Raw genomic sequence first — 27,996 nt, forward strand, 5'->3', positions numbered from 1 at the left:
TGGAAAATGGTATGACGTTAATTACAAATTTTCTTACATCGCATTAATAAGTTACTTAAAATATCTAGATAATTAGGGGAAATCTTGAATTGTTACCGTAAACGATTCAATCTACAGTTTTAATTTAATTCATTTTCTATTTTAATTTAAGCCATTCTATAAAATTCCCTTCATAGAGAATAGATCATGAATATAGGAGACCAAAGTGAAACGTTCGCCTTTGTTACTGTAATTACAGTTACGAATTATTAAAGTCCTTTCAGTGCAAGGGTACTTAGGAAAATTGCTTCACTCTTTTTTTAATTTTCCTACCTTAGTATGTGGGACGTAAATGTCATCTGACTTAATTCTGTGAGATTAATTAAATGTTATCAAAATTATATTCAAGTACCTCGACAATTTTATCACATTTTTGCAATTAAATATATTATTTATTTCTAATATTCACACACATACACACACAGAGTAGATAAATTATTCATTACAAATTCTTAAATAAATGTCATGAACATATTTTCGTCTATGAAAATTTTAGCACTACTTTTATTATTCTCTGCTTAAAAGAAAATTACAGTTGATAAGATAGTCAATACCCTATATTACTGTGGTATTAGTTCTGTTAATCGATGCATCAATTCATTTCTGCGTATGTTCAATTCCCTGAACTATGCAATAGCATGAAGAATACTATACCTTGTTACTGACGATTACTGTATAAGCGTACTCGAAAGTAATCACAATTAATGGATTTTGAACATTTGGCAAACAGGTTCGATAAGTTGGACAAAACAATCCAACTGTGTTGTTGTTACAAACTCTTGCACTGCACGTAGTGCGTTGTTATGTAATTATTACTATAATAAATACGCAACTATTAATTCATTTTTTTACATATAAAAGCTACTCGGAAAAAACATGATAGTTCTATATTTGTTGATTCTCTGATTCCAAGAAATTTTGTATAACGCAACCGGAATACATAATATTATGATATTCAATATCTTTTTTAATATTCATAAATAGCACATATTTAATTAATCAGTATTTGATATTCAAATTAAATAAAAATGTAGTTAATATGCACATGCCAATTAGCAATGTATTCAATTTGAAAAAGGAGGCATGACTCGTCATGTTTCTTTTCCGTAGTATTCATATAGCGAATTATGTTTTTAAAAATGAATATCAATTACTTTAAATATTTGTAATTGTTTCAGAAAACGAAAATAATGAATTAAAAAATAATTTTGTCTCTATCTATTGATAACTCTTTCTAAATTACTCTTATGTAGGTAAAGTAGAACTTTTTGGTTCCTTAAGAATCATTTCTGAAGTTTCCCGGCAAAAATCTAATGTTACTTATTTTCTGACTCTCGGAAAACACGCTTCTTTGCACGCTTTGAAACAAATTATTTATTGAAATCTGATTCTTTTATATTTTCGCGTACCTGTTTTTTGAAAAAAATCTTCATAGATCAAAGGAGTAGATTTCTTTGAACCAAGGATCAAAGTATGTTTATGGAGAAAAACAACATCTTTCTACCTTATCGACTGCTTTTACGGAATTTATAAAGCTTTTGAGCTTGCGAGTTTTATACTTCCTACTCAGCGTTATAACGCTTCCGCTCTTATGTAGAGTGCGCTGCTTGACGTTGCTAGGTTTTTCATAAGATAAAGACCGTGGTAACTTTTATCTTCTTTGTCTAATCATAAGTTTTTCGTATAATTTAAAAAATAATATATGATATATTGCTTTTACAAGTTATCAATATTACCAATATTAATAAATATCTTTTTATAACAATAACAAGTTTGATGTTAAAGGCAAAAGAAACTGTACAATAATTTTTTCAAATTGGAAGTTACCTGAATATTTTATTTAACGAAATATTATTTAACGGTAAAAATGGAAGTCTATAATTTTTAACTTGTTAATTTACTAATATCACTTGTTAAATTATCGTACATGTCCCCAACAGTCAACAATTTCTGATCACGAAATATCCATTTTATTCTTCCAGTGTAATATCAGATCTTAAATGACAGATTTTAGTTTAAAAAATTATTGTATTTCCCTTATACTTTATAAATTAACCACTTTTGTTGTTAAATCAACCTTACATACATACTTTCGTAACTTTATTTTAAGTCATGCGAAAGTTGAGTATCTCGAGAGGTGAACCACGTGGCGTATTGAAAGTCCGAGCTTTCCGCGTTACGTTAGCCATCAGTGCGCAGGCTTGATACGGAAATTCAGCTTTTCCCGGCGCGAATCGATGCTGTACTCCGGTTGTCCATTCATCCGGCTGTGTTATTCCCAAATAATTTCGCTCTCACTGCGTATAACCTTCGACGTTACAGAATTTAATCTGGTACGAATTTATACTGGTTCGTTTAAAACTATCGGGACGACATTATTGGGTGAAAGTACCGTTTTAGACAACTTTTAAGAAAATCTTTAATGAAAAAATGACAATTTTAACGACGATCTTGAAAGAAGAAAACAGAAAAGATAAAAAAAAAACATTTCTATCTTTTCTATCGAATTATGTAACAGTGACTGCCTTTACTGGCTATATACACCTTTATCATACTTTGATAAAATACGAAGATAATTATCCCATGTAATTTAAAGCATAAATTACATTTTATTACTTCAGGAAGTAAAGTTCACCCATTCGTCGAGAGACACGTGTTATTTATGAAGATATTATAAAATAATCATATGTAAATCATATAGCACTTTTATGAGTTTCGAAGAATTCTTAATGTAACATAAGTTCGAAATATGAACTCGTTCTGAAGCTCGTATTACGATCTAGTATACCATAATAACATCGATATAAGTGACACTTTGGCCCCAAGATATGCTCAGGCACGATTCATTCAACCTAAGCAGGATTATTTATCACAAACATCGATGCGACGTCAAAGTTGATAAGAAGGATCTCGCGTAAGTAAATGATGATGACACAAAAACGTACGTACAGTAGAAGCATCTCGTGCAGCGCAGTCGCCTTGACAACGGCGGCGCCACGTGCATGTGTGCCGTTTTGTCGGAAGCGAGATGGAGAGGAAGCCATCGAACAGGAGAAAGCGAGTAAGTTGAGTGGACAAAGTGAGAGAGAAGCGGAATGAAGGAGAGAAAGGGAGAAGGATCATGACGTTGAAGAAGGAGGCAGGAAAAGAGTGGGGCGAATGTTGGTGATCGGAGAGGAGAGAGTAAGGGGTGGTTGAGCACGAGAGAAAACCGCTACGATGTACCGCAGTACGGGGTGGTGAGCTGCGAGCTGGCTCCTCGACAGTGAAAAACCAGTGAGCTGGAGGACAACCTGACACAATCCACAGTGATATGTTATCGGGACTGATGTGTCTTGTCCAAGCGGTTTGCGATCCGCCATTTCCATTCACCAAAATTCTCATACGTTTCGATTCTCATGAATCGCATCAACACGAGTCTTTCATACCATTGAACGTGGTATCAAGTACAACTTCGTTATTTTACGTATCTCCTTGAGAAACTGTTCGATCTTTGTAAGAGGGAAAAATATTTTTGTCGTGTGTGTGGATGTAATTCAGACAATCTATGGGGATGTCGTAACTTTCGTGTTATGTCAAGGCCGATGCAGTATGTAACATGTCGATATGTCTCACTGGTTCAACCACGGTATCTCGATCTTAGACACTTGTCTCTGGATTTCGCTGGAGGAAAATGCGCCACATTACCGCGATATTGAAAATACCGGGTGATATTTGTCAGCGGTTAAATGTTCCGTGAAATTTCCTCATGAGCCCTGATCAGCTGATTCTCCGTTTCTTCGCCAATGGCAATCGAGGCTGTGAAAATTATTAACGTTCGACGACGATGAACGTCGATTTAATATTCATCAGTGGTTACCTTGAAAACGTTCCATAGAATTTTTTCTTATACTTATAATCTCGTATCGATCAAATCCAACAATGCGCGGTTCGTTCATGAAACGAGGAATACGGAGATTGATGAAGACGAAGTAGACAGTAACATTCCAGTGAATATTCATCGAATTGATAACTATTCGTTGTTTACGAAAGAAGGAAAATCTATATCGTGTGTTGTTTTCAAGTGTACGGTCGTTATTTATCCGTGAAGCATACGACGTTTGTGCTAACGTACATTCAGAGATTTACATTATGGACGAAATCTGAAGGTAACATCAAAAATAATTTCGAAACACGCACAGTACTCGGCAAGCCATAACGATGCTCTTTCTAGGAGATTAGTGGGCAATATAAAGCTGATCGCTTTGCAACTTGTCGCAACATTTCTAATCAAACGCTTATAATAGTTCCCACCATACAATCGTATGTTTCAATCAAGAACAATATGATGAAATAATATTGCAATGATCATGACCTTAGATACTGACCATCACGTGACTTCGTTTAGATCAATCAGAAGTCTGCCGTGACAAGAAGCTGCTACCTATTTTTGTTGAATGGAAAGCTGGTCGTTAAAACCACAGCGATCAGTTAAATCGCCTCTGAGAACGTTAAAGCAATTTGTTTAATTATATGTTTATGATACGTTTCCTTTTGGTCGATACAACGAACAAGCATTGGCGGAAGCATTCACATTTGCACATGGATCAAAAAGAGTTCTGACAATGCGTTGTACAAATAACAATGATCATTTGAATTCTCTGAAATTAGCATCATCGGGAATAATGAGAATGTATTTATCGAATGTATCGCGTAGCTTCAGTGCATCGACTGTTAATGCAGCATTATAATGTTTATCGATACAATGGCAATAACCACGAGATTGACTGTTATTTGACATCAATTAAAAAGGTGATAACTGTTGAACGAAACCTTTTTCAGCAGACTTGCTACACTCGTTAAATTTTTGAAGATTATTGTTAAACATAGATGATAGAATTACTTAGAGGATACTTTTGAGATTGTTGTTGAAGTTGCTCACATTTGATAGTTACGCTAGATTGGTTAATAGCTGTTGCATAGTTATGCAATATATGCGAAACGTTATTTCGCACCTATTTTTAAACAATTTTCCTTACATTGATATTGCATTTATGTCGAGAATATACAGAAATATATCGAAATGTTGTAATGATTTTGATTGTAAGGCATAGAGTATATTGTAAGAACACTGCACTTGTTAACTGGGGTCACCAGCCCTGAGAAATTTCTAAAATACGATTCTGTCGATCGATTCTAAACGAAAATTTGCATTTTTCAATCCAAGCGTAATTTCACGTTTCATCCAAACGTTCTACGAAACGTTTAATAAAGCAAATTTCAAAGTGGATAGTTATTAATTTCCCACGCTTAATTGCCAATATTTAACTCTTAATTAATTAATTGTAAACATACATTATATAGAGGTTACATAGTTTACACGTTCCAGCGAAGTTAAGAGAAATTCAATTAACGAATTCCTCCAATTCGAAAGCATTCGGACAAACTTTTACAGTCGGAGAACAATTTATTTGATCACGAGAGAACGTTTTCGAGAGATAATTCCAACTTTTGTCAACGATCTGCAAAGGAAGAATAATATGTTCCTAAGGATGTAACGCTTCGCCACCGAAGGTGGCAACCATCGAGTTTGATACATCAAGTGTATCGATTAGAAATTATATTGATACTTCGAAGCGAGTACAAATTGCTTTCGAAGTGATTAAATTCATAACATAAAGAATTCCTAATATAAATCGTTTTAAGGAACAGAAAGAAGCAAAAGGAGAAGAGGATTAAAAAATCAAAATCAATATTTATAATATAAATTATCGTAAGGAACAGAGGAAAGCAGAAAGCAAAAAAGGATCAAAAATAAAGAATCAAATAATTACAATATTCGATTCTATATCGTGATTTTATTAATCTGCTAATCATGATGGAAAACGATTTCAAGTTGGGCGATCGGTTTGACTGTTTGAAAGTAATTCGCGACTTATTGAAATACGACGTTTGGACGCATCATATTCCCATGACGTAGTCCGCAATGTGAGAGTGGCAATTTGAGGATGATGTTATCGGAGGGACATCATAGATCGATTCGTACGCTAGTTGTACGATCACGCGCAACAAAGTGAAGCTTCCACCAGGAAAGAAGGAACATCGGGCGAACGAGTCGGCGTTCCGTCAACTGTTCGCCCTGTTTCATCAGCGTAAGCCTCGGGATCCTCTTCGAGGCCAAAACGCTGCCTCGTCGGTTCCTTTACTCGAGATGGGCGCTAGAGCATGGGACTACGAGGCACTGCCGGAACTCCATACTTCGGCGGCCGTCACACCTACTTCCACACCGCCAAATGCACAGCAGAAGACGCATCCGCCGAGGGTCTACTTCCAGGCAGAGAATTTGGCCTCCACCAGGAGACGGAGCAGCTCAAGGTTACTCGCCCCTCAATCCTCCTGCAGGAGACGCAGCAGAAGCATGAGTGCATGGGGTGATCTGTCGAGATCGTCGTTCAAACTCGATGAGAGGTAGGTCGTTGATATTTGAAGCATGAAGCGAACCATTTGAGAAGTTTAGTGAGACGATGTAAAACTTTTTTGGTCAACGAGCTTATAGTCTAGACGCGTATCGCACATGAAACACACAAAATCACACATGGAATTTCTTATTAGCGCAACTATATAACAAACGAATGTAGGTTTAAACGAGTATAAGAAATTATATAACACATTTTTCTAACTGAGATAAATTATATAAATTTCCAGCCTTTAGCCAGGATAAACCTTTAAAAAGATAGTACTTTCTCATATTTTTCACATACTTAGTAAGTTATGTGACATTATGTCCAATAGGTTCTACTTTTATATCTTCTGAATAACGTCCTTCCTACAATCTTCCCAGGAAGTAAGAAGTTAGGCACGTCGTAAGCATTAATGCACAACTTTTCTCCTTGGCTTATTCCTTTTACGTATTCCGTGAATTATTATAAAAGAAAGCTTGCGCATTTAAAATTCCTCTGTGAAAATGAAATGGAACAACCTGCTCAAAATGTACAGCTTTCTGGCTTTGCAAATTCACGCTCGGAGTAAACGCTTGAATGCATAGCTAAAACTGTTAAAAGTATCGTATGCCACGCAGAGAAAAATTTAAATATCGGTATCTGATATTTTTATATTATTTTGCACTTTCAAAAGCGAAAAAGAAGCTAACGAATTCTTCACCTACCAATATGTGTTTTGTATATCTCCTATATTTTTATATCTATATCTTTTTATATCTCTATTGTCACGCCAGTTTCTTTTTAAAATACAGATTTAGTAATTGATTGTTCTATTATAAAATAATATACCTTGTGGCCCTGATAGACTGTACTAGTATTAAAGTCGTTTATTAATATCGAAATCAATATCGATATAGTAGAAATAAGAAAAATATAAAACAAAAATACGTAAGCAATATTGCGATCGTCCTGTGTAAATTACTGCTCTCTAGCAAAAATAAGTTATTTACTTCACCCACTTATCTAGATAAATTGCGTATAAGATATAAATATTAGTATCGTTATGATCAACGACAATATATCAACATGTCGAGGGCATGATGAAGCAAGAAAAGAAAACTAAATAAGATGGGTATTTATACATATGGTATATATTATATATGGTATATAATACATACTATATACATGTACATACTATATAAAATATGAAATACAGTAGGATTTTGATTATCCAAATTAACTGTGATTTTTATACATTTATGGGAAATTTAATACATTATACACAGCATGTAAAAATATATAAAATATTTAAAGTACAATGTTTGTTGTAACACTTTGTAGAAACAAATCACCACTTTGTTTGAACTTTTTTTGGTGATATACAAAATGCTTGAATTTTATAACATGCATTATTATTATTATTATGATTATTATTATTATTATTATTATATTATATGCATACATCACCATCTGAATTATTCATTTCTCATTATAAAAGTAGCAAAACATGCATATGAATGAAAAATATAATAAACATTCTAACAACTTTTGGCAATATAACATTTATTTAACAATATTATTCAAATGGGAACTATAACGTAATGCAATAACATGGATGAATCGTCGAAATTGTAATATAGAAACTAATATATAAAAAAGTGAGAAGGAAGAAGAATTTACATAGGACTACATAGGACTAAAATGTCCCGCTTCAACAGCTTAGTGTTGCAATACGCGTTTCATCCAATTTTGCTGAATTTAACTTACATGTTGCTGTATCTACGCAAACTGCGACATTTGCTTTTCATTTTCTGTATGTTTTTGAGTGGTTACAGATGAAACATATACACTCAATGACATTGAAATATGTCTATTATTTTTTATTCTTTTATGTTGACGTGTGTTATATCTTTCGCTGACATTTTGTTAAACCAAACCAAAACTGGCAACTTATTTATTGCCAGGTACACATAAACATTATTCTCCCTTCTATTTATTAGCTCTTCTATCATATAAATTCGTATATACAAGATAGCCTATATCGTGCGAACGAAAAGAAAAGTATATTCCATTAAATAAACTAGCCGATACCTAACCCTAAAACAACTCCTTGTATACGTTTGCTAAGCTTCGGTCTTTAATTATCAGTGGTCGTTTCAGGGACTAACCAAAAGTGTTTTACTGTCAACGCATCGAAAACCAATAGCGACCCTGGTTCGGTAATATCGAGAAATGTCAATTAGAGATTTCGAAGCTTCCATTAAGCTGGAAAAAGGTCGACACACATTTCATGTAGTGTCACACGGACTTAATATCAGAATTTCTAAGGGAAATTTATTGCGTAAAGAAAGTAGCTTGGGATTTATTGCCATATAGGCATTTCTTGATACTATGAATTTATATCGTTGTCGTCATTATTTTCTGAACGTAGACTCTCGTTCAAAAGTTTGGATCACCTTTCGCCGTTTGAACGTATGTTTCTCTGAGAAATAAGAACATTATGGCTTTCATTTTTAAATACAGGATGTTCCGTGGTAATAATGATACGATCGGCGAGACAAATATAGAATAAAATTGTTTCATATGACAGTATCTTTCCTGATATTACTGAATCGCGTTGTATAATTAATACATAAGCGTAATGCAACGAAAAGATAATGTTACGAATAAAATTACGAATAAAATATCTTTCATAGAAGAAAGTAATTTCTTTTGAAATTAAGACATGCTCCAAATATTTGAGCAAGAGCATGTATTTTCCAGGATTTTCGTCAATACAAGGATGAAATAATTTAAATTTGCATCACCTTTATTTTTAACGTAACGCTATTCAAGAGCTTTGCACAACACGCTTTTCTCTTATTTCCCTTTTTAACGTTATATTCGTTAAACTAGCATCGCGCGTGAAGATACATAAATTTACTTTCAAGGGATGTTGTGAAAGTTCTTGAACGCTTGTAAGCGCTATGTGAGGTGTGTGTTTGTGTGTACTTTAAAGCTACCAGCTAACGTTGGAATTTACCATACGTAGAATAAGAAAAGGAAAAATTTTGTACGTGGAAAGTTTGGAGTATGTATTAATGTTAAAGTGCGAAACCATTCGATAATAGGAAAATTCCAATATAATCTCATACGTATATAACGAAGAATAATATTTCTTTCAACAGAAATTATATAAAAAATTTAAACAGACTTTGCACTCCTTTTGATATCTATAGTGTTTCTTTTTCCATTTATGGATCATATCTCTATAGTCTGTAAATTGTTATTCTTTTTGAAATAGTAATATCGACACGACTAGTTATGGGATATCAAACATTTAAATTCATAAATTTAGTTTAGATGATATAAACATTTTTTGATTTTCATATTTTATATAGATATTTTAACTTAAAGCTACTGTTTATTAAATCCTATTATATTATTGTACGAACCTTAAGAAAACACACCATTATATTACAAATTGAAGTTAATCTAGAAACACGGAATAGAAAATTTGACAAATATTCATTCCTGAAATGATTTTATATAGAAATGTTTAAAATATATATTCAGCAGCTACAGCTTCAATTTCGTCTGAAAACTAATTTTCCTTAGTCCAGGCCTGAATTTTACTTTACCTCTTAAAAGGCTTTGGCGAAGATCCGCCTGAAACGAAAGGATCAACTCTCTTATCCTTCCCGTATTTTTGTATGTCTGCAACGTGAGACGCTTTTAGAACTTTTAAGTTCTAGTATCACTGTTTCACGCAAAGCGTGTGCATTTCGAAAGTGCACTTTGTCATATTTTTTCAGAATGAAATATTAATGGCACTTCTTTCCGAATGGCCCGGTTGCCCACTTTGTTCCTTTTCTTTTATACCAGCCAAACTGCTATAAAGTCGAGTACGGTCCCTGACAAAGTGATACACCTTTTTACGAAGTTCCTGTGAATCGAAAATTCCTTCGCTAATCTTTACGTTCATGCATCGTCAATGAACGATTTATGGATAATTATACTTTATAGGCGAGTCGAGGGAACGTTATAATTATAAATAAATGCTCCTATAAATATGCTTGAACGTGATTTTTCTTTATGGAAGCTGTAACAAAACATGGACGAAGAATATCTATGAAAATATATTGAAACACAATATGATTATCTGCCATTATTTTAGTTGAATATCCGCTGTTATGTAGTACGTTATGTGGTATCTATTAAAAGTCATTGCTTCTATATCGTACAAGATTTCCATATTACATTTACGTCGTACATTAGAGGGGCTTTAGTTTACAAATTGCTTTATGGAGAAAATGTGAAACAGGACATCTTAGTTTTCCACGTTGGTTATTACCATAAATCCGTCCTTGTTAACGTACCTTATGACCCATGATTAACCGCGCTTTAGTAATTTTGTGGGAGTTTTAGTTGGCGGGATTAAACGTTTATTGGTAAAATACAAAGTAGTAAATTAAAGTAGTATATTCGTAACTGTATGTAATTGTATGAAATAATTATTCGAAATATAGTCAGCTATAGAAATCCACATACACTTGTTGAATTTTGTGTATACGACATAAATAGAGCAACTAAAAGTGCACTTTGTCACAGAATCATTTATATTTATCAACAAGGAACAGTACAACGTGATTTTGAATGTATCTGTGTAGCATTTATATTTCAATAAAAGATAGAAGAATGTAGTTATTTACATAATTTACGAAAGGCTTTGAAAGAAAGCATATCAGACATTATAACATTTCTAATTTTATTAGAATATCGAGGATCGAATTTCAATACTCTTCGTTTTCACTTTTATATTTAAATTTCTTCCTATTTCCTGCGTGTTTTATGTTCATACATGACATGAAGTTCAAGTGTATATTATATTCGTTAAATGAAAGGTGTCGTTAAAATTAATTCGAGTGAATACGACTGCTCAGTATGAATATTTGTGTCACATCGTTTTCTTCGAAAATGTGAGGGTATTCATGTGCAAAGGTCATGTTTACTTTGACGCTAGCCTATTTCACCTGGATTGTCTGTATAGTGAGAGAATTCAACAGGAGAGTTGAATTTGCCAGTCGAGACAAATAGAAAATCGTGAATGTCCCAATTTGTCGCTGCATTCTCCAATGTGTTCCTGCCAATGTGCATAATAACTACACATTTTAAATTACCATTCTAATGGAAATCGCTAAAATATAAACGAACGTAGCAAATTATACGTAAAATGTTTTTGAAAAATGCACCATTACGACACTCACTCGATACATCGTAACCAATTTTTCTATTTAATACTTTATAGTATATTATAAGTAAATTGGAAATTCTTATTCAAATTTATAAAAGTGATTGTCGTAACGTTTAGAGATATAATAACTAACTTCGACTATATGAGATATTAGGATAAAAGACAATAGCATAGGAGAAATGTTAGAGATTTTTCTGAAAAGTTTAACGAAACAAACAGAAATTTAGTCCATTTTATAGTAACGAAAATTTCATAGTAACTGTAATACACGGAACGTATCTCTGAAACGCTGAGAGTTGTAGGATACGCGTTGCATCATATATATACCTACTGTTGATTATCATTACAGATCACTAGAGGAATGTAAATCCAGGATAGGGATCGTATCAAAATACAGAATCAAACTTCGGTCCATGCAGGTACATATGGGTGGAGAAATCGATGTTGTATCAATTACGAGTATGAAGCTCGTTCCATACGAAAGACATATAAATCAACAAGAATAATCTCGCAATGATATCTCGAGACCAGAGACATTAAACATATGTCAACGAATATCGGATTCGGATCATGAGGATTCGCAAGAACAGTTGGTCCAAACTTCTAGATCCCTCGAGATTAGTATAGCTCACGAAGGTATCCGAACATTTGTAGAAATTATAATTTTTGTGTTATATGGAACATTTTGAAATTTTATTAGCGTTGTAACGACTATCATTATTATATCTTTGCGAAGCTTGAAAGATTATCTAGATTTCATTTTTTGAGATATATTTATAAATACATGAATTTGCATAAACATTTACAGTCTAGGTATTATAATAGAAATAGTATTATAAATAGTATTAAATTTTTTAATATTTATCAAGCGTTGTGTGACCACTGTTTTGTCGTCGGAAGTAAAACCTTAAATTCTCAGCCTTTATCGGTCGTATGTCACTCTCGACATGCTACTGTAATTTTATCGTAAAAGTCATATACAAGTCACGTATAAAACGTGATAAAACTCCGATTCGGAAACTACGGCACTAGTATTCGATAAAAGTTAATTGACGTTTTAACTGTCGCATAAAATACTCTAATTTTTTCGAAGCTTGAATATATTGGCAGCTGTGAGTTTGTTATGCAATGTTATGCGAGATTGAGTCCGTTATTCTTGCACGATCCCTTTTACTTCGGGTAAGAACAAGGTCGGAAAAAGGCTAAAGGGCTGATCCTCACTATTACAGACTGGAGAACGAGGACCACATTCTATTCCGGTGGTTCTTTCATGTTAATCCTCGATCTAGAGTCCGCCTACGGATTTTGTATTCCTTTTTATGCCTCATTCAGTAGACTTCAATGCGGTGCCATTACGATTAACGACTGCAGCCATTATTCTGGACGTTATTTCGCTGCCTCTCGTGCATCTATAACAGCCATGTTGACATTGCCTCTTCTACAGTTGAAACGACAAAGTGGAAAAAGTGGTGTATAGAGTCGTTCTGATGAATTCATGATTTTCGTAAGAATTATTTCAGAGTAGAACCGGGATAATCAGAACCGACGATTATTAAAACATTCATTTCAATAGTTCGGTGTCTGAAAATTTGAGGATAATTGTTGCGTGTTGCGATGAAACACGTGTTATAAACCTGAGCTAGCGAAACAGGTCATTGTGCTACTAAATTTTTCATTACGTTTTACTTTTCTTCCTTTTCATTCTCTTTTGTTAGCTTTCATATTAGAATTTTTATACCTTATTCGTGTTTTTGCGTTGTATTGTGTTGTGTTATGGTTTTCATCCGCATAAAATTGTTGAATAAATGCTTCATTGGAGGAACGAATTAAAAATTGTCAGAATAACATCTTTTGTTCCTATTTGACATTAATAGTTATAATGTAAATGGAAAACAAATAATTTTCTTATATAAGGTTAATAAATTTTCTCGTAGGATTATTTAAACATTCAATTATGCGAACAGCGTTTGTCACGATTAGTTCTGGTATAACCAAAATTTTACGATTCTACTAAAAATTCTACTATTCTACTATTATAATCAATATTTACATTTTTTTACCATGGTGTTGATATAAGTTCTTATAATTTGTTTGTGTATAGGTATACTAAATTATTTAACGATAGCGATAAAGATCAATAAATCTGTAAAAACTTTTTGCAAAATTGATAGGATTCGTAAGTACACATAATTATACATATAATTTTGAGCGAATTGAGCGCGAGTTGGTTACTCATGACTACAGTAGAATGAATCGTGCATTGGTGATACGTGATGTCAGAGTCTTCCTATTTTGTTTAGAAATTATTTATACAATAATTGCTAATATATTGCTTACTAATGTATCGAGTGTTGTTTCATAAAAGTTATTAGTCAACTTGAGAAGTATTTCTTGCCTAATTCGCTATATAATAGATCTAATTCTAAATAAATAATCTATCGTGTGTCAAAATTATTCGATTATCCAAAAATTCAATTCCAATGTATTATTTTATTTATTATGCATTGTTTCAGACTTTTGTTTGTCGTTTGTAGAGTCCAATTTATTATTCAAATATTGTAGTTCTCGGGTTGTGCGTATTCTAACATTTGAAAAAATCGATGCAGCTTTTTTATGGAATAGTTGACCTGGAATGTTAGCGATTTGCTGCGTGCTACGTTATGCCTAAAGCCGATATTTCTTTCTTTCTCTCGGATTCAACCTAGTTATCATTGTGTGATGCATTACAGTTGGCTGAAAACTGACGATAATGGTTTTTGTTTTCTAAAGCTTTCTAGCTTCAATTTTTTTTATATTAGACATTCAATGAAATGCAAAAATATTATCCTTCTTCACTTCGTTCTAGTTTGTTTTTATATTGTATTCTTTTCTTTTTTTACTAAAATTAGAAATGAAATTTTGTTTAATACACCGAGAGAAATGTTTTAATGATAGAGTAGTGTCAACAATAAACATTGTATAAAATATTTGAGAAAGGACTGAAGCACAGTTTGATAATTTTTTAAGAAGTGTCAGAGATAATATGTCACATTATATTAAAGTTTATAACAACATGTATATGTATATTTACATATGTATAGATTGATATATACATCATATACTTACATATGTTAGATATATAGCTAACATCAATATTATGAAATGATGTTAATTACATTGTTTGATATAATGAGATAATGTAATAACAAAACGAATAAAAGAAATAATAAAACGATATAATGATTTGAAGTAATGAAGCAACCATACATTTAAGTATTATTCATTGATATTTATGTAGTATTTAATTGTTTGTTTCAGGTAAGTGATAATTCAAAGGTCGTGATTCCTATATTAAGTAAGTAATTAAATTTTAGTCTATATAACGATAGATTATCAAAAAGTGTAGAATGAATAATTTCACATAAAAATATAATCTGCATAGAAGGAAGCTGTTAAATGAATATCCTTAAGCCTTAATTGTAACATTATAAAAATTGGTAGTCGTGTGGAAAAGAGTCTGATGCATCTATTCCATAATCCATAATAGATCAATATGTTAAATTTTTAATCTATGTACATATGAAGTGAATATGAAAAGCTTTTATATCTTTCCTTTCTTTGAACTTTAATATTTTATTAAACTCAATGAGGATTTTGGTTTCGTGAATCGCATTAGAAAGGCAAACAAATCTTGTGAAAAAGCGAGTTGCTAGGTGTAAGTTATACCATTTGATACAGTTCATAGTTCATAAGTTTTTATTACCATGGTCTTTATTACGCGTACGCAGTAAGATTGTATCCTCGTATACCCCATTATTTGGATTTAAATTACCGAAACGCAAAATAACAGTTTCATTACAATAGTTTTATGTTTATAACCGCAATCTCTGTTTAACGCCATTTGATTCTCAATGTAATGATATGGAATGTATGGAAATCGGTTTTCTCTGTTTTAAAATCACAGTTCCAAAGCGTAGCTTTTCAAACACATATCTTTAAAGAAATATCTTTATTGCAATTCGAACCTACCTAACGTGCGAAGGTCCTATTAACATTATTTTTACTGTGAATTATTTTCATACAGAGGATAGTTATGCAGACTCAAGATTTTAAAAATACCAAAGAAAGCAAACCTATGCAGAGATCTCTCATAGATTTTTCATAGATATATACGAATTTGCAATCTACTTATTTTCTGTACTTATTTAAATATTTAATTTAACCAACCAGCAACCTTAAAATTAAGAAAATATTTCTTCCTACGATTGATTTAATACACGTGTAAAAATGCTGATAAATTTTGTTATTTAGAAAGTTATTCGCATCGAGTATATTCTAATTAGTAAATATTTCGTAATTAACGCATTTCAAACAGAATTTACGACATATACGTATCTTTGATAATTTTGTTAGTAGTTTCGCAATATCTACTTGTTACCAATTTTGGTTTCCTAAATGAGTAAATTAGATATGGGTAAGTACCGAATTATACGCTAAACCAGCTTTCGCGGTTGAACGAAGTTCTAGATTGAACAAACGAGTTCATAGTTCCTGTCAAGGTTGAGTGACTGTTGGTGTCAAACAGTGATAGTAATGTCCTGCACATGTACCGTTTGGGAATCGATAAACGAATCCAGTTACGCAACAGGCTCTCTCTTATTCCATTTTGTCATCATATACATATAACAGATTTTCAGATTGGTTCAAAATTTTACTAATACAGTTAGAATTGTCAAATTATTTTACTATAATTTTAATGAAATTTCAAAAATTTCATATTCGCGATAATTTTCCACAGTGAATAAATCTGTGTATATTCTGGAAAGATTTCATATAAAATGTGAGTGTATATTCTGAGAAGCTTTCATGTAAAATATGGCTTTGACACTATTCGGCGTTAGATGCAGTCGAAAGCTTTGACGTTAGGCAAAGTACTCAAATACATACACGTCTTTGAGTACAAGTTCTACCTAAATGACAAATCTTTACATAGAAGTTTCATGATGTAAATATCCCAAAGAATTTACACAACGTCAGCTATACCTTCCACATTTTGTTGCCATAATATCGTTAGCTCTATAGCACTTGATAAACTGTGATTCAGCCGTAATAGATGTTTATATTTAGTCGATTGCTCTTCGATGAATGCACGTGTTCTTAAACAAGAGTTTTTCCACGCTGCACAAAGAGGCACGCGACCCAGAAAAACGTCCGGTATAAAAAGCCAGTGGAAGTGTATCGATCGTTGTGACAGAAAAGGCTAATTATCCAGTCTCGTTTTTCAAAGATAATGTGAAGAAATTTGTTGCTTCTACAACTTTTCATTCATCAACTATTCTCTGTCAATACAATGTATTCGTATAAGAAGGTGGCATTTTTTGAGACATCATTTGAGATGGCATGAAGGTAAAGCAGACCTCACACGATGAGATTTATCTCGAACGAGACCTCATGTGGTACCTATTCACAGCTGAAGATTATGCAGGAAAAATACATGTCCAGTTTCGTTAATTTTCTGACTTTTCGTCGTTAGGGAACAATATACAGTTATTAAAAATTTAATCAGTACTCGAATTTAGTACAGAGAAGATAAAAACATCTTTCAAAACATTTTTTTCATATTTCACTGCATCAAAGCTATTGATTGTGAATAGATATTATGATATGGAGTTCAGTTCGCATGATACCTCGTCTCGAGATAAATCTCATTATCTAGAGTATAAAATGTAGAGCGTAGAGTGTAGAATGTAGAGGCTATTTTAGATAAGTAATGCGCTGGTTCACTGATTGTTATACAGTGCGATATTATTCTATTTGTAGATGTGAAACGTTCGATCAATACGCATAGCTATTTTCATGATTATGTCGAATCTATTAGAAATAATCAATCAGACTTACATTCCTTTCAAGTGCTTTTTGAGTGATAACTTTTTGAGTATTCCCAATAACATTCCTGATAGCAATCGTTATTGTCGGTTGACGATATCAAGGATAATTTCTTTTATCAAACGGAAGCGATTTATCAACCGTTGGAAGCGGAAGGTATTTCCTGCTCTCTAGTTTATTTTTTCGAATCGATTTTTGTACCTTGCAAGGGGAATGTTGTTTTATCTCTGTTGGTAAGGTAGATATCCATGAAGCTTTTTGAAGTGCAGACAACCTTCCTTCACTTTGCATTCGATTAATTCCGAGCTTAAACGATCCTAATTTCAAACATTCTACCTTACCGGTAGTTTTGAAGCTCGTTGAAGGTGAATTTCCGGCCACTTGGCGCAACATAGTTGGGTTCTACAAAATTTTTAAACAAGATATTTCCGTTTAAAATATTTTTTTTAATTTAACAATTATGTGATATTATATTGTGTTATATTAGCAGCCATTGATCTGTAATATTCCTTTGAGTTACACATTTTTTTTTTGGATTCGCCTAAGACTAACGTCATTAATATGCCACTTAGTTTAATAAATTTGGGTTTAGCTTTAGGTTTTCAAATTTCAATTCACAATTTAAAACTTACAGTAAAGAATTTTCATGGCCGAGTGGAACCTTCAAATACAATTTGAAATGTTCAATGAAATTTCAAAAGTGAAATGATTTTATAGCAAATAAGTGTTAAAATCAATTTTTACAGTTTCATATTACCATATACAATTTTAAACTTTATTCATCCCTCCGTTATAGAAACACATGGAAGATAAATAATAAACGATGGATCCAGTAATCAGGCTATTTCGAGTATATCTCAGTAGTGAGATTGTTATCAGCGACTGGCTCCCCTCTTGAGTATCGTGATGATGGTTCTTCACTCTGTATCTAGTTCCAAATTTCTTATCCTCCCATTTTAGCGAAAGTGGGGCTCTCAATGTACTTATCTTGGAGTAGGATTATGAAAGTCTTGAATGTTCACTTCAGTAAGATCCCGAGTAATAAGGATGAAATACGATGACATTGATCGCCCCACGATTTCATTTCGTTGAAAGCTAAAATATGTACGAGAATCGTTTTCAAAATTTTTGTTCCACTTGAATATAAGTAATTAACTTTAAAAATTATTTAAATTCTCGTTTACTAGCCGCTTTTATACTTGTCAAATTTTTACGAGAAAATTAAAATATATTTTTAAAACAGAAAACAATAATAAATTGTTGTTCTATGCGAAGTTCAATTTTTAAAGTGAAGTTTTAATATAAATGCAAATTTTTCATTCAGAAAATGAAACCAACTTGCATCAATATTTACGATCAATATTTTTATATTAATGAAACCGTAATGTTAGTCAACGTTGTGGAAGGATACGCACGAAATTTCTCACCCTCTGTGATAAAACATTTGCTGTCCAACAATTAGGAATACACCTCGATCAGAGTACAATATTATTGGAAAGTTTTAAAATTATTAGGAATGGTTAAATGTTTTTAACAAAATTTAATTTGATTTAATCGTGAATTATATTATATATTTAATTACTGATTAATTTTATTAATTGAGATAATAAATTTTATTTTTTCAATTTTACGGGAGAAAGGAAAGATTCTATTAAAACGATGCGATTGATTGGAGAATATATGTTTTATTTGGACTAATTATGTATCATAGGATGAATTTATTATTATTTGTGTAGGTTGGTAGGGAAATTGTCGTTTCTAAGTTGTATCGGTTAAGGAATTTCCAAGTAATATTGCACCTCGTTTCCCGTGATTTACCGAGAACGATTTCAGTTTCAAATTATCTTCATTATATTCCCATCTTTAATTCCCAGGGGACGGAAAGCCAGCAAAGTAATAACAAGTGATGCGAATTACTACAAATTGCAGAAACAAATGGAAATGGAAATATTTCGGTTTGTAAAAGTATATCATAGGCAAACTGGTAAATTTTCAAAAATGAAACTATATTTAAAATATAATATTACTTTCATAATTTGATAATACGAATCATATTTGACATTTATATTACAATGCAAAAGAAGAAAATAAATCAAATAATTTTCTGTTCGTATGACACTCGCCTGTCGATTTCATTTTAATGTTCCTGGCACTTTTTTTTATTTTTTATTTAAAGATGTTTATTAAACCCAAGATACAATTTTAAATACATTTTGGTATTCACAATAAACGGTGAATTTTTGTAGTGATGTTTTAGGCAAAAGTATCGATACGCAACGGTACGACGTAGCCATGCTATAATATGTGTCGGTGCTTTATATTTTTCGTGTTTAATATAATTTTTGGGTTTAAGCCGCTGGGGGAGCGGAGCTTCTATGTGATTTTGTTTTTATTTGTTTTTTCTGTCCTGAAAACTTGGTCGCAAAACAGGACGCTTCGGTAGCTTGCTTTTTGGGTGCTGTATAACTTTGGGGAGGGGAGGATAAGAGGGATGGGGCGGGCGGGATGTCAAATAGGATTATTTACAAATATTTACAATATTTACAAATATTTACAATTACAATATTTACAAATATTTACAATAATGTTCCTGGCACTTACTAGACTGCCGTGACTTTTGACCCATCAATTGTATTTTAGTCGATATTCGACTTCTCTTCCCTTCGAATGGCGTGAAGTAAATTTAAATCGTGAAATTTAAAAGTAAATAATATTTGACTGTTAAATAACCGATAATGATATATTTGATCGATTATTTTAACCATATAAAAATTTCCAATATACATACGATATATCACATTTTCAGTATCATCACTTTCACAATGATCACTTTGCCACATTGTAGTATTACCGAATATTATCAGTATCGATAAGTCAATTTATTTGAAAATAATTTCTTTTTCAGTATTAATCCTGAATAAGGTTTAATGCTTTTGAAACGAGCGTTGCATCATGGTGAAAACCCTTATAAGATATAAGCAGCTCACTGTAGAATTTCTACGCAATAGAATCCATTATCTTTCAGCTACATAAGGAAAGAACCAAATAAAATTCTGTAAGCAGAAATTGCAAACTTGTCGTCATTAGCGAATCGCTAAATCTACATAGGTATTCGTGAGCATACATGCAATCTACTCTTCCTATGCAATGGCAATGACGGCGAGACAAATTTTTCATTCCGTACAAAGTGATCTTTTCGAGTGTGATGAAAACGCGGAACCGATCTCGTCAGTCGTAAGAATGCAGTATTCAGAATCGTCAAGCACCGTTTCTCCACGCAGTTGTACCCGCCGGATATAACTAGGGAAATGAGAACCAAGATCCATGTTCTGTGTTGCCCTTTGTGGAGTCCTGTGAATGTTCGACGGCATACAGAAGATTGGTTCTGTTCCTCGTGCTGGTTTCCTTTTAATGGATGCTTTTTATGACATATCATATAACTGGTTTCGTTATAGCAAATGCTTTATTCTATTTGTCTTCTGCTTGTCTAGAAATTTTTTATATATTCGAAATTTTATTCATGATTCGTTGGTGGTACAAACAGAAGAGAATCGAACAAAGAATTTGGGAAAAATGAAAAAAGTTTTATTGTTTGAAAGTATACGCCTGCATCTTATTTTGGAAGCTACACGCCATGGATCCAGCTACTGTCGCTTGTGATTAGATGTACACAGATTTGTCCATCTTCCATGTCCATTTGCTTTACGTTTTCCTCCGCTTTCAGCCAACGTATTGGACATTTTTTTAAGGGTATTTTATTAAATATTACCGAAATGTTCAAAATGAAAATGATACTTCTATAGTTCTAAAGTTTAACAATAGAATTATCAGAATAGTTGAAATGATTAATTCGTAAAAATTTTATGGATTTACGACAACGATGCACTTTTCTAACTTTGTCTGGGACTTTATTGATTTGAAAACACTGATACCGATTTTATATGAATTCTTTCGCTACAAGTTTTGTACTTTAGCCTCCTTTAGATAGTCCTAGTGTTAAATTTCTAATATACCACTTCTTTTATCAAATTTTTTAAAAATTATGATTCGATCGAAGTGTTCCAAAAAAATTTTTGCAGAGGTAGAAAGTCGATTCTGTTCGGTAGAATTTCTTTGAAGAGAAATCAAGTCGCAGCACTGTATTAATATTTCGTACTAATTAGTCTGAAATGAAATACGTATTTACGTATTTTCACAATTGCTGCAATGAAGCAATTAAAACTTGCTTCATTATTTGATTGAATTTAAGAGAGAAGACATTGCGTTTAATTTAATTAATTTGTACGATTTCGTGGTTTCATGAAACAAAGAAAGCAATCATAACTGTTTCAAGCCATAAAAAATTATCTCATAATTCCAGTTGAATTAACTGAAGTCGTAAAATAAACAGACCGCGCGTTCTTTCCAATATTAATTCAGAATAGACTAAACAATGCTTGATAAAAATATTTCACAATCAATTTGCCCAGATTCTTGGATGTTCTTTGATCTCGAAATCGATAACATCGCGTATGAAACTTTGGATATGCTATCGCGGACGAAGCAAAAGTTAAGTCTTCTTTTATAATAGTAAAAGATGAAATTGATGATCCTTTGCTCTCTCAATTCTTATGAAAAAATGATCTTTAGAATTTTCTAGAATAATTTCTAACGTAAAACGTTCCTGTTAAATTATTGAAATATATTCGCCCATCGTTCAAAACTGAGGTAGAGGTAGAACTTATGATTTGCATAAGCGAGATAACAGAGCCAGGAGATGATCAATGATATTTTCCTCTTCAATTTTACTTTCACAAAGTGTTATAGTTACAGGATCAATGAGATTTGGTACCCTTGAGAATAGAAAAAACTTTAGAAGGTACTTTCAAAGTTCTGACAAGGGTCAAACGAAATTACAAAAAATATCGAAATATTTTACCATTGTAAAAGAAATAAAAGAAAGTGTATTTCGAATCTCTGCTTTTAGGTTTCTTTTAGCCACTAAATATCATAACACGAATTGTTTACATTTTACATATTTCTGTTCATTACGCGCATTCTGTGTATTTTAGTGCGTTTAATTTTCCCATAAATGCCTAAATTGTATTCGTACAACGTAACAATCAAACAACACAACTTAAACAATACGATTGTGTCGAAAGATACTTAAAGAACGCAACGAAGTTGAAAACGAATACGAGTTATAAAAAAAATCGTCAATTTCACATTTCTATGTTGTAAAATAACAATACGTGTAATAATTTCATAAGCAGAAAAGTACACGAATGCGACCAAAGGATTACGCAATGTCGCATAATACACTTGGTGACCGCTCGAAACGTGTCCCTACTACACTTTTACATTCTAGTCTTTTTCACACGATCCCCATTTCTCCAATAATTAACAGACGTCTCTTTAAATCCAAACGTCAGTATTGTCCGCTTTGTCATTTCTCTTCCCCTTCGTTACACGTTAAATCATTTCATCTTCCCAAGTTATCCTCTCCCATTACCTTTTACAACCGAAAGCAATAATTATTCTCAATGTCTGCCGCCGAAACGCTATAACGTTACGGCGTAATTCCGCGACAAAGGTTCATGCATAGAGAACGGTTGTACTTTCAGCCTCAAAGCACATCAATGGAAATCGAATTGAAACAACTGGTGAGAGCACGTTTGGCGAATACAGGCCGAAAACCTGGCTTTAGCTCGTAATTATGGTACACTGGCTCGCAAAAGTATTATGTATATATTGTACTGTGCAAAATATTTTGAAATGTCATTAGCACAGATTAACGTGTAATGAGATACAATTGTCACTGTCATATTGGTAAAACTGGAAATTACGTTGAAAATGTATGTATACAGAAGGCACAAGATACTTGAACCTCTAAAAAATCAAACTGATTCGACTCTGTTATTTTTATGAATTTGTTAATTTCGTTACGTAAGTACACGATTAATATTCGATCGTAAATGAACAAATGGCTCAGATTCATAGGTTCATTCGCCGTAAGAAGATATCACAAGTAATTTCAAAATCGAAATGGTTTTAAGAAACGAAATGTTCTGTACAACACGCATAATATATTCATCAGAGATCTTTAAAGGTGTTCGAGTATTTTCGTCAACTGTAGTCAATGCCTTTGCACGATCAATCAATTCGAAGACTGTGTCAAGGGATCGCGTCATTCGAACGATATTATGAACTTTATCGAGTGATATAAAAACGCAGCCTAAAAAATCCAACGGGATAAAAACCCAAACGTTGACAAAGACCGACGTGCATACGCAACGAGGGAACATTGGTGTGAAAAGAAATGGAAGGCAGAAAGGGAAAAACTGGGACAGAGACTGGCTTCGGTTATAGCACATTTTATCTCGGAGATATATAGCTTCGGCTCGTAAATTGTGCTGCTTTATAACTGTTATACGCTCCAATGCATTGTGTTGACGAATTACGCTGCTATGAGAGGAGAATCGTTTCTGGTGTATACAATTTAATCAGACGAACGAGTTTGAGGGGAGAATTCCCTTGAAACAAGATTCTCGTATTTCTAAAATTCCTAAAACGGTTCATTGAAGCTTTAGTTTACTTAACACTAGGACTAACAACCTATGACATAGAGTTAAATATTGGATTGTCTGAAAAGTTGTCTGATAATATTGCATTGTCTTTTCTTGCTGATACATATTTCGAAGGATATTAATTGTTTAAGGGTATAGAAGTACACGTATCTAAACTTTTCTGTAAAAGATAATATTTATAGAAAAATAAAATAAACAAGCTATTTCAAGTATGATGTATTCTCTTAAAAATATGTGAACGACAGGGAAAAAAATCTAATATCAGTCATTTTGATTGTTTTGGTAGATGAAATGAATGTTTAACCTTTGAATTATTTTTTGGAATATTTTTCACGAATAGGAACATGTTATTTTAGTATACGTAATTCTTTCTCAGAGAATGTTTCCATCTTTCGTTTTTTCGAACAGATCCAGAGGAAACAAATAAGAAATCATAAAATCTGGTCGCGTATACGCATATATAATTGTCCATGCTCTTCCTTTGGCACCAAACTGTTTCGATAATAAGATTATTCGAGATCGAACAGTTCTAGGAGGAGGAACTCATTAGGATTTCGTTGTTTCGATATCGCGGTTTTTGCAGTGTATTTCTGTGAATTATTATAAAATTTCAATATCTTAAATTCACAATTTCAAACACGTATATTGTACGAACTAAAATAAAATTAATTAAAATACAACTTTCCAAGTATAAATGAATGTACAATTTTATTAACAAAGTAAAGATTATCGAAACAAAATGTAAATGTCGAAAGTAAGTACATAGCCTTCTGCCAACTATACTTGTACTTAATAAAGCATACTGCATTAGTAATTAATTACACATAGGATATTTTTTAATCCTCCAAGGCAGCATTTTGAACTAAAAATTCCTCTCAAAGGAAGATACCGTAGGAAGATAATATACCATAAATAAAAAATGTATGTTCTTTTATATGTAAATATTTTTCTATCGAGGCAAGATAAAAGTTGGAAACAGAAGATAAGTTACTCGTAATTACCAATTATCTTTCTGTTTTTTTCTTTTTAAATGTGAATTCGATGCGAAAATGAATACGTGTATTTCTGATATGATTTCGAAAAGCTCCACCTGTGGACTTGCGAACGAGGAATACGAAGGAAATGACAGCTACGTATGTCAACACGTTGATCTATAAATATGCATTACCTCGTTATTCTAAAAAGGAATACGCCTGACAGACAAGTTGCATGCTTATTAATTCTGTTTGTACTTGGAAATTGAATTTTATCTGCCATGATATGTAATTCTTTTGTGGAAATATTTTTATATGTATGTATTAAACATTGTTCATGAAAAATCCTTTTTCATGGAATATCTCGAAATTCTAGTGTTTAAATGATAAAATTTACAATGCAATTGTAAAATCGGAGTTACAAATTGTTGATTAAGGTACGTAAAAACAACGAAAAAAAAATCGCTGGGGCAGATAAGGTTATTGAAATTAAAAAAAAAAGATCATTATTTTATTCTCTTTGTTTGCCGGTAAATCAGAATTTATTTTCGTATTTTAGCAGTCTGCACGTGACATTCAGTAACAATGCAGCTCAAATTTTTTCTTCGTATTTCACCATCCTAATAATGTTACTCTGCTGAATGTCTTTGTAATTACGAAAAGCTCGCACGCGGTATTGTTCTGGATTTATTATTTTAACACTAAAAATTCGAGGCTCTGAATATTATTAAAAAATATCAAATGTCGAATGTAAAGCTTATAATGTGACAATAGAATTAAAAAATGCGTTGAGAGAAGATAAAAGTAAAAGATTTAAAAATTTTAGGAAATTTAAATATGATAGAAATCTGCTTTTTTTTATAAATATCCCGGCAATCTTTTCGAATATTTGGCCAGAAATGTTTAAAAAACACCAGAAGTTCGGTTGTCAGTAAAACTTCAACAGAATAACGAATGGTAGGGAAATAGGGCAAATCTTCACGAGAACTCGATACAGACATCGAATTTGTTTCGTAAAATACGAAAACTATACAATACATAATTTTTGTCTAGATTTCTAAAATTCTCGCAATTTTGTTTTCCAAGCACATAAATATTCCGTATGTTTGACAGATCGAGTAAATCCGATATAAATATGTGAAATAAAATATAATACACACGAATGCATTCGATCAGATATTAAAATATACTTTTCAGCTACGAATAGAATTCAAAGACTCTTTGTATCCAGACAGAATTCTCTGCATTTTTCACAATAGCAGCAAACGGATGAACCGTTTTCAAAGACAAATCCGATAAAAACTTCATACCACGTTGCTTCAATACATTAGGAATTACTTATTGTACTGGAAAAGTTAGTATTGTTCGCCTAATTTAAACAGTACCAGTCAAATCAAACATGTATCTTAATTAACATTGTGAATATTAATAATAACTTATTTCCCTTTAATGAACCTTTTTTGCTAAATAATTTTTTGAGATAATTGTACATTTGTACTTTCTTACAATTGATCTTTTCTCTGAAGAATTTTTGAAGATAATTATATCCGTTCAATTAATGATTCCAAACTTTTGATCAGTACTGTGTCTAGAATCGAAGATAATAATTTTGCGATGGCCAAAAAGGAAAAATGAAAGCGAGGCAAGATCACGTTGTTAGAAAGTGATGCGGAAAGTTTCCCAAGGGAAGAAGAACGAAGAGCGATTGAGAAAGTAACTTCTGCTAATTTGGGGCCAGTGAACAACTACAAAGACGAAAATTCATCGTACATCGAACATACCAAGTAGCCGCAGGAAGTAGCGAAATGAATAGAAACGGACCTCATTGCTAAATTTACTGCGTTAACGTCGTTGAACATAATTATGCGAATAAGTCGAGTCATTTTCTATAGCCATGTTCCATGGTCGTAATATTTATATAATTACGCTTTTACATTTTGATAATATTCAACATTTATTCCTAATATATATTTGTGAAATTGGCATGAGATAGGTCAAGAATACTAGGTGTTTCAGTGTTTCAGAAAATAAAATGAGAATTAAAGGGAAGTAAAAAAAAAAAGAAAAAAAACAAACAAAACAACGGAAGAATACTGATTTTTAAGAATAAACCGACATATCGACGATCGTAGAAATGCTTAATAAAAAGAAAATGTCCTCAAACGTTCATTATTTGCATTCATAAATTATAAATCAACGCGTCGTTTATTTCATATTTCCATTATCGATGCATCACATATGTCTTTCGATATTTCTTTTTGTTTTCTTATATTTTTATTACGTCCAAGTTCGACTTATAATTCTTTGAAACAGTTGAATACGAAGTAATAAAACTGTTTCTAATTCAGTTTAGACGTTGCATCGCATTTGGAGTCCTCGAGTTAACAAATTGAGGAAAATTTGTGTCCCTTTCACATTTCTAGAAACATGCATATCGTATAGACGTCGTATGAAATCTCGTTGACGAACTCTTTTCTAATTCGAGTAAAATCTAGCCGTGAAATTATAGAAACTGGTAAAAACTCATACATATATAATACGATAATAAAAGTTTACAGAGGCGCGAAAGTGAGAAACCACGAAGTGAGGGGAATTCGATTCACACTTTGGCTGAGTTTTCAAAGCCGATCGAGATTCAGGCTGTTAAAGAGAGGAGTTTGTAATTCTTCTGAATTGGTACAAAAGAAAATTGGTCAACGTGCAACCTATCGTAGAACGAAGGAGTGTAAAACAAAAATAGAAACTGAAGGAAATCTTTACAACTTTATGCAAATTGTTCTTCCTATTTTATATTAATATTTATACAATATTTCGAAATACTTTTTCTTATACGCGAGTTAGTCGATTAGCTGAAAAATTCGATTATTCAAACTGCGTGTAACACGATTAATTCGGATAAA

General features: G+C 32.3%; 1 protein-coding gene across 11 annotated transcripts in view; it reads left to right on the forward strand.

Moving 5' to 3' along the window:
• The window catches only part of LOC117233396 (potassium channel subfamily T member 2), a 193,801-nt gene that overhangs the window by 8,088 nt on the left and 157,717 nt on the right, over positions 1-27,996 (forward strand). For 2 of the 11 annotated variants that reach the window (XM_033493656.1, XM_033493657.1), the window contains exon 1: positions 3,171-6,486. The exons of 1 other annotated variant lie outside the window; for it this stretch is intronic. In XM_033493656.1, coding sequence (XP_033349547.1) covers positions 6,230-6,486 — 257 coding nt within the window. In that variant the 5' untranslated portion in view covers positions 3,171-6,229. Of the gene's footprint in view, positions 1-3,168; positions 6,487-27,996 lie in introns of those variants that run through there. 8 more of the 11 variants (XM_033493658.1, XM_033493667.1, XM_033493661.1 and 5 more) reach the window with 7 other exon arrangements.

This window comes from Bombus vosnesenskii, unplaced genomic scaffold (assembly GCF_011952255.1).
Source record: "Bombus vosnesenskii isolate JDL3184/JDL3185 unplaced genomic scaffold, Bvos_JDL3184-5_v1.1 scf7180000013295, whole genome shotgun sequence".
In the NCBI taxonomy this organism is placed as follows: Eukaryota; Metazoa; Arthropoda; class Insecta; order Hymenoptera; family Apidae; genus Bombus; species Bombus vosnesenskii.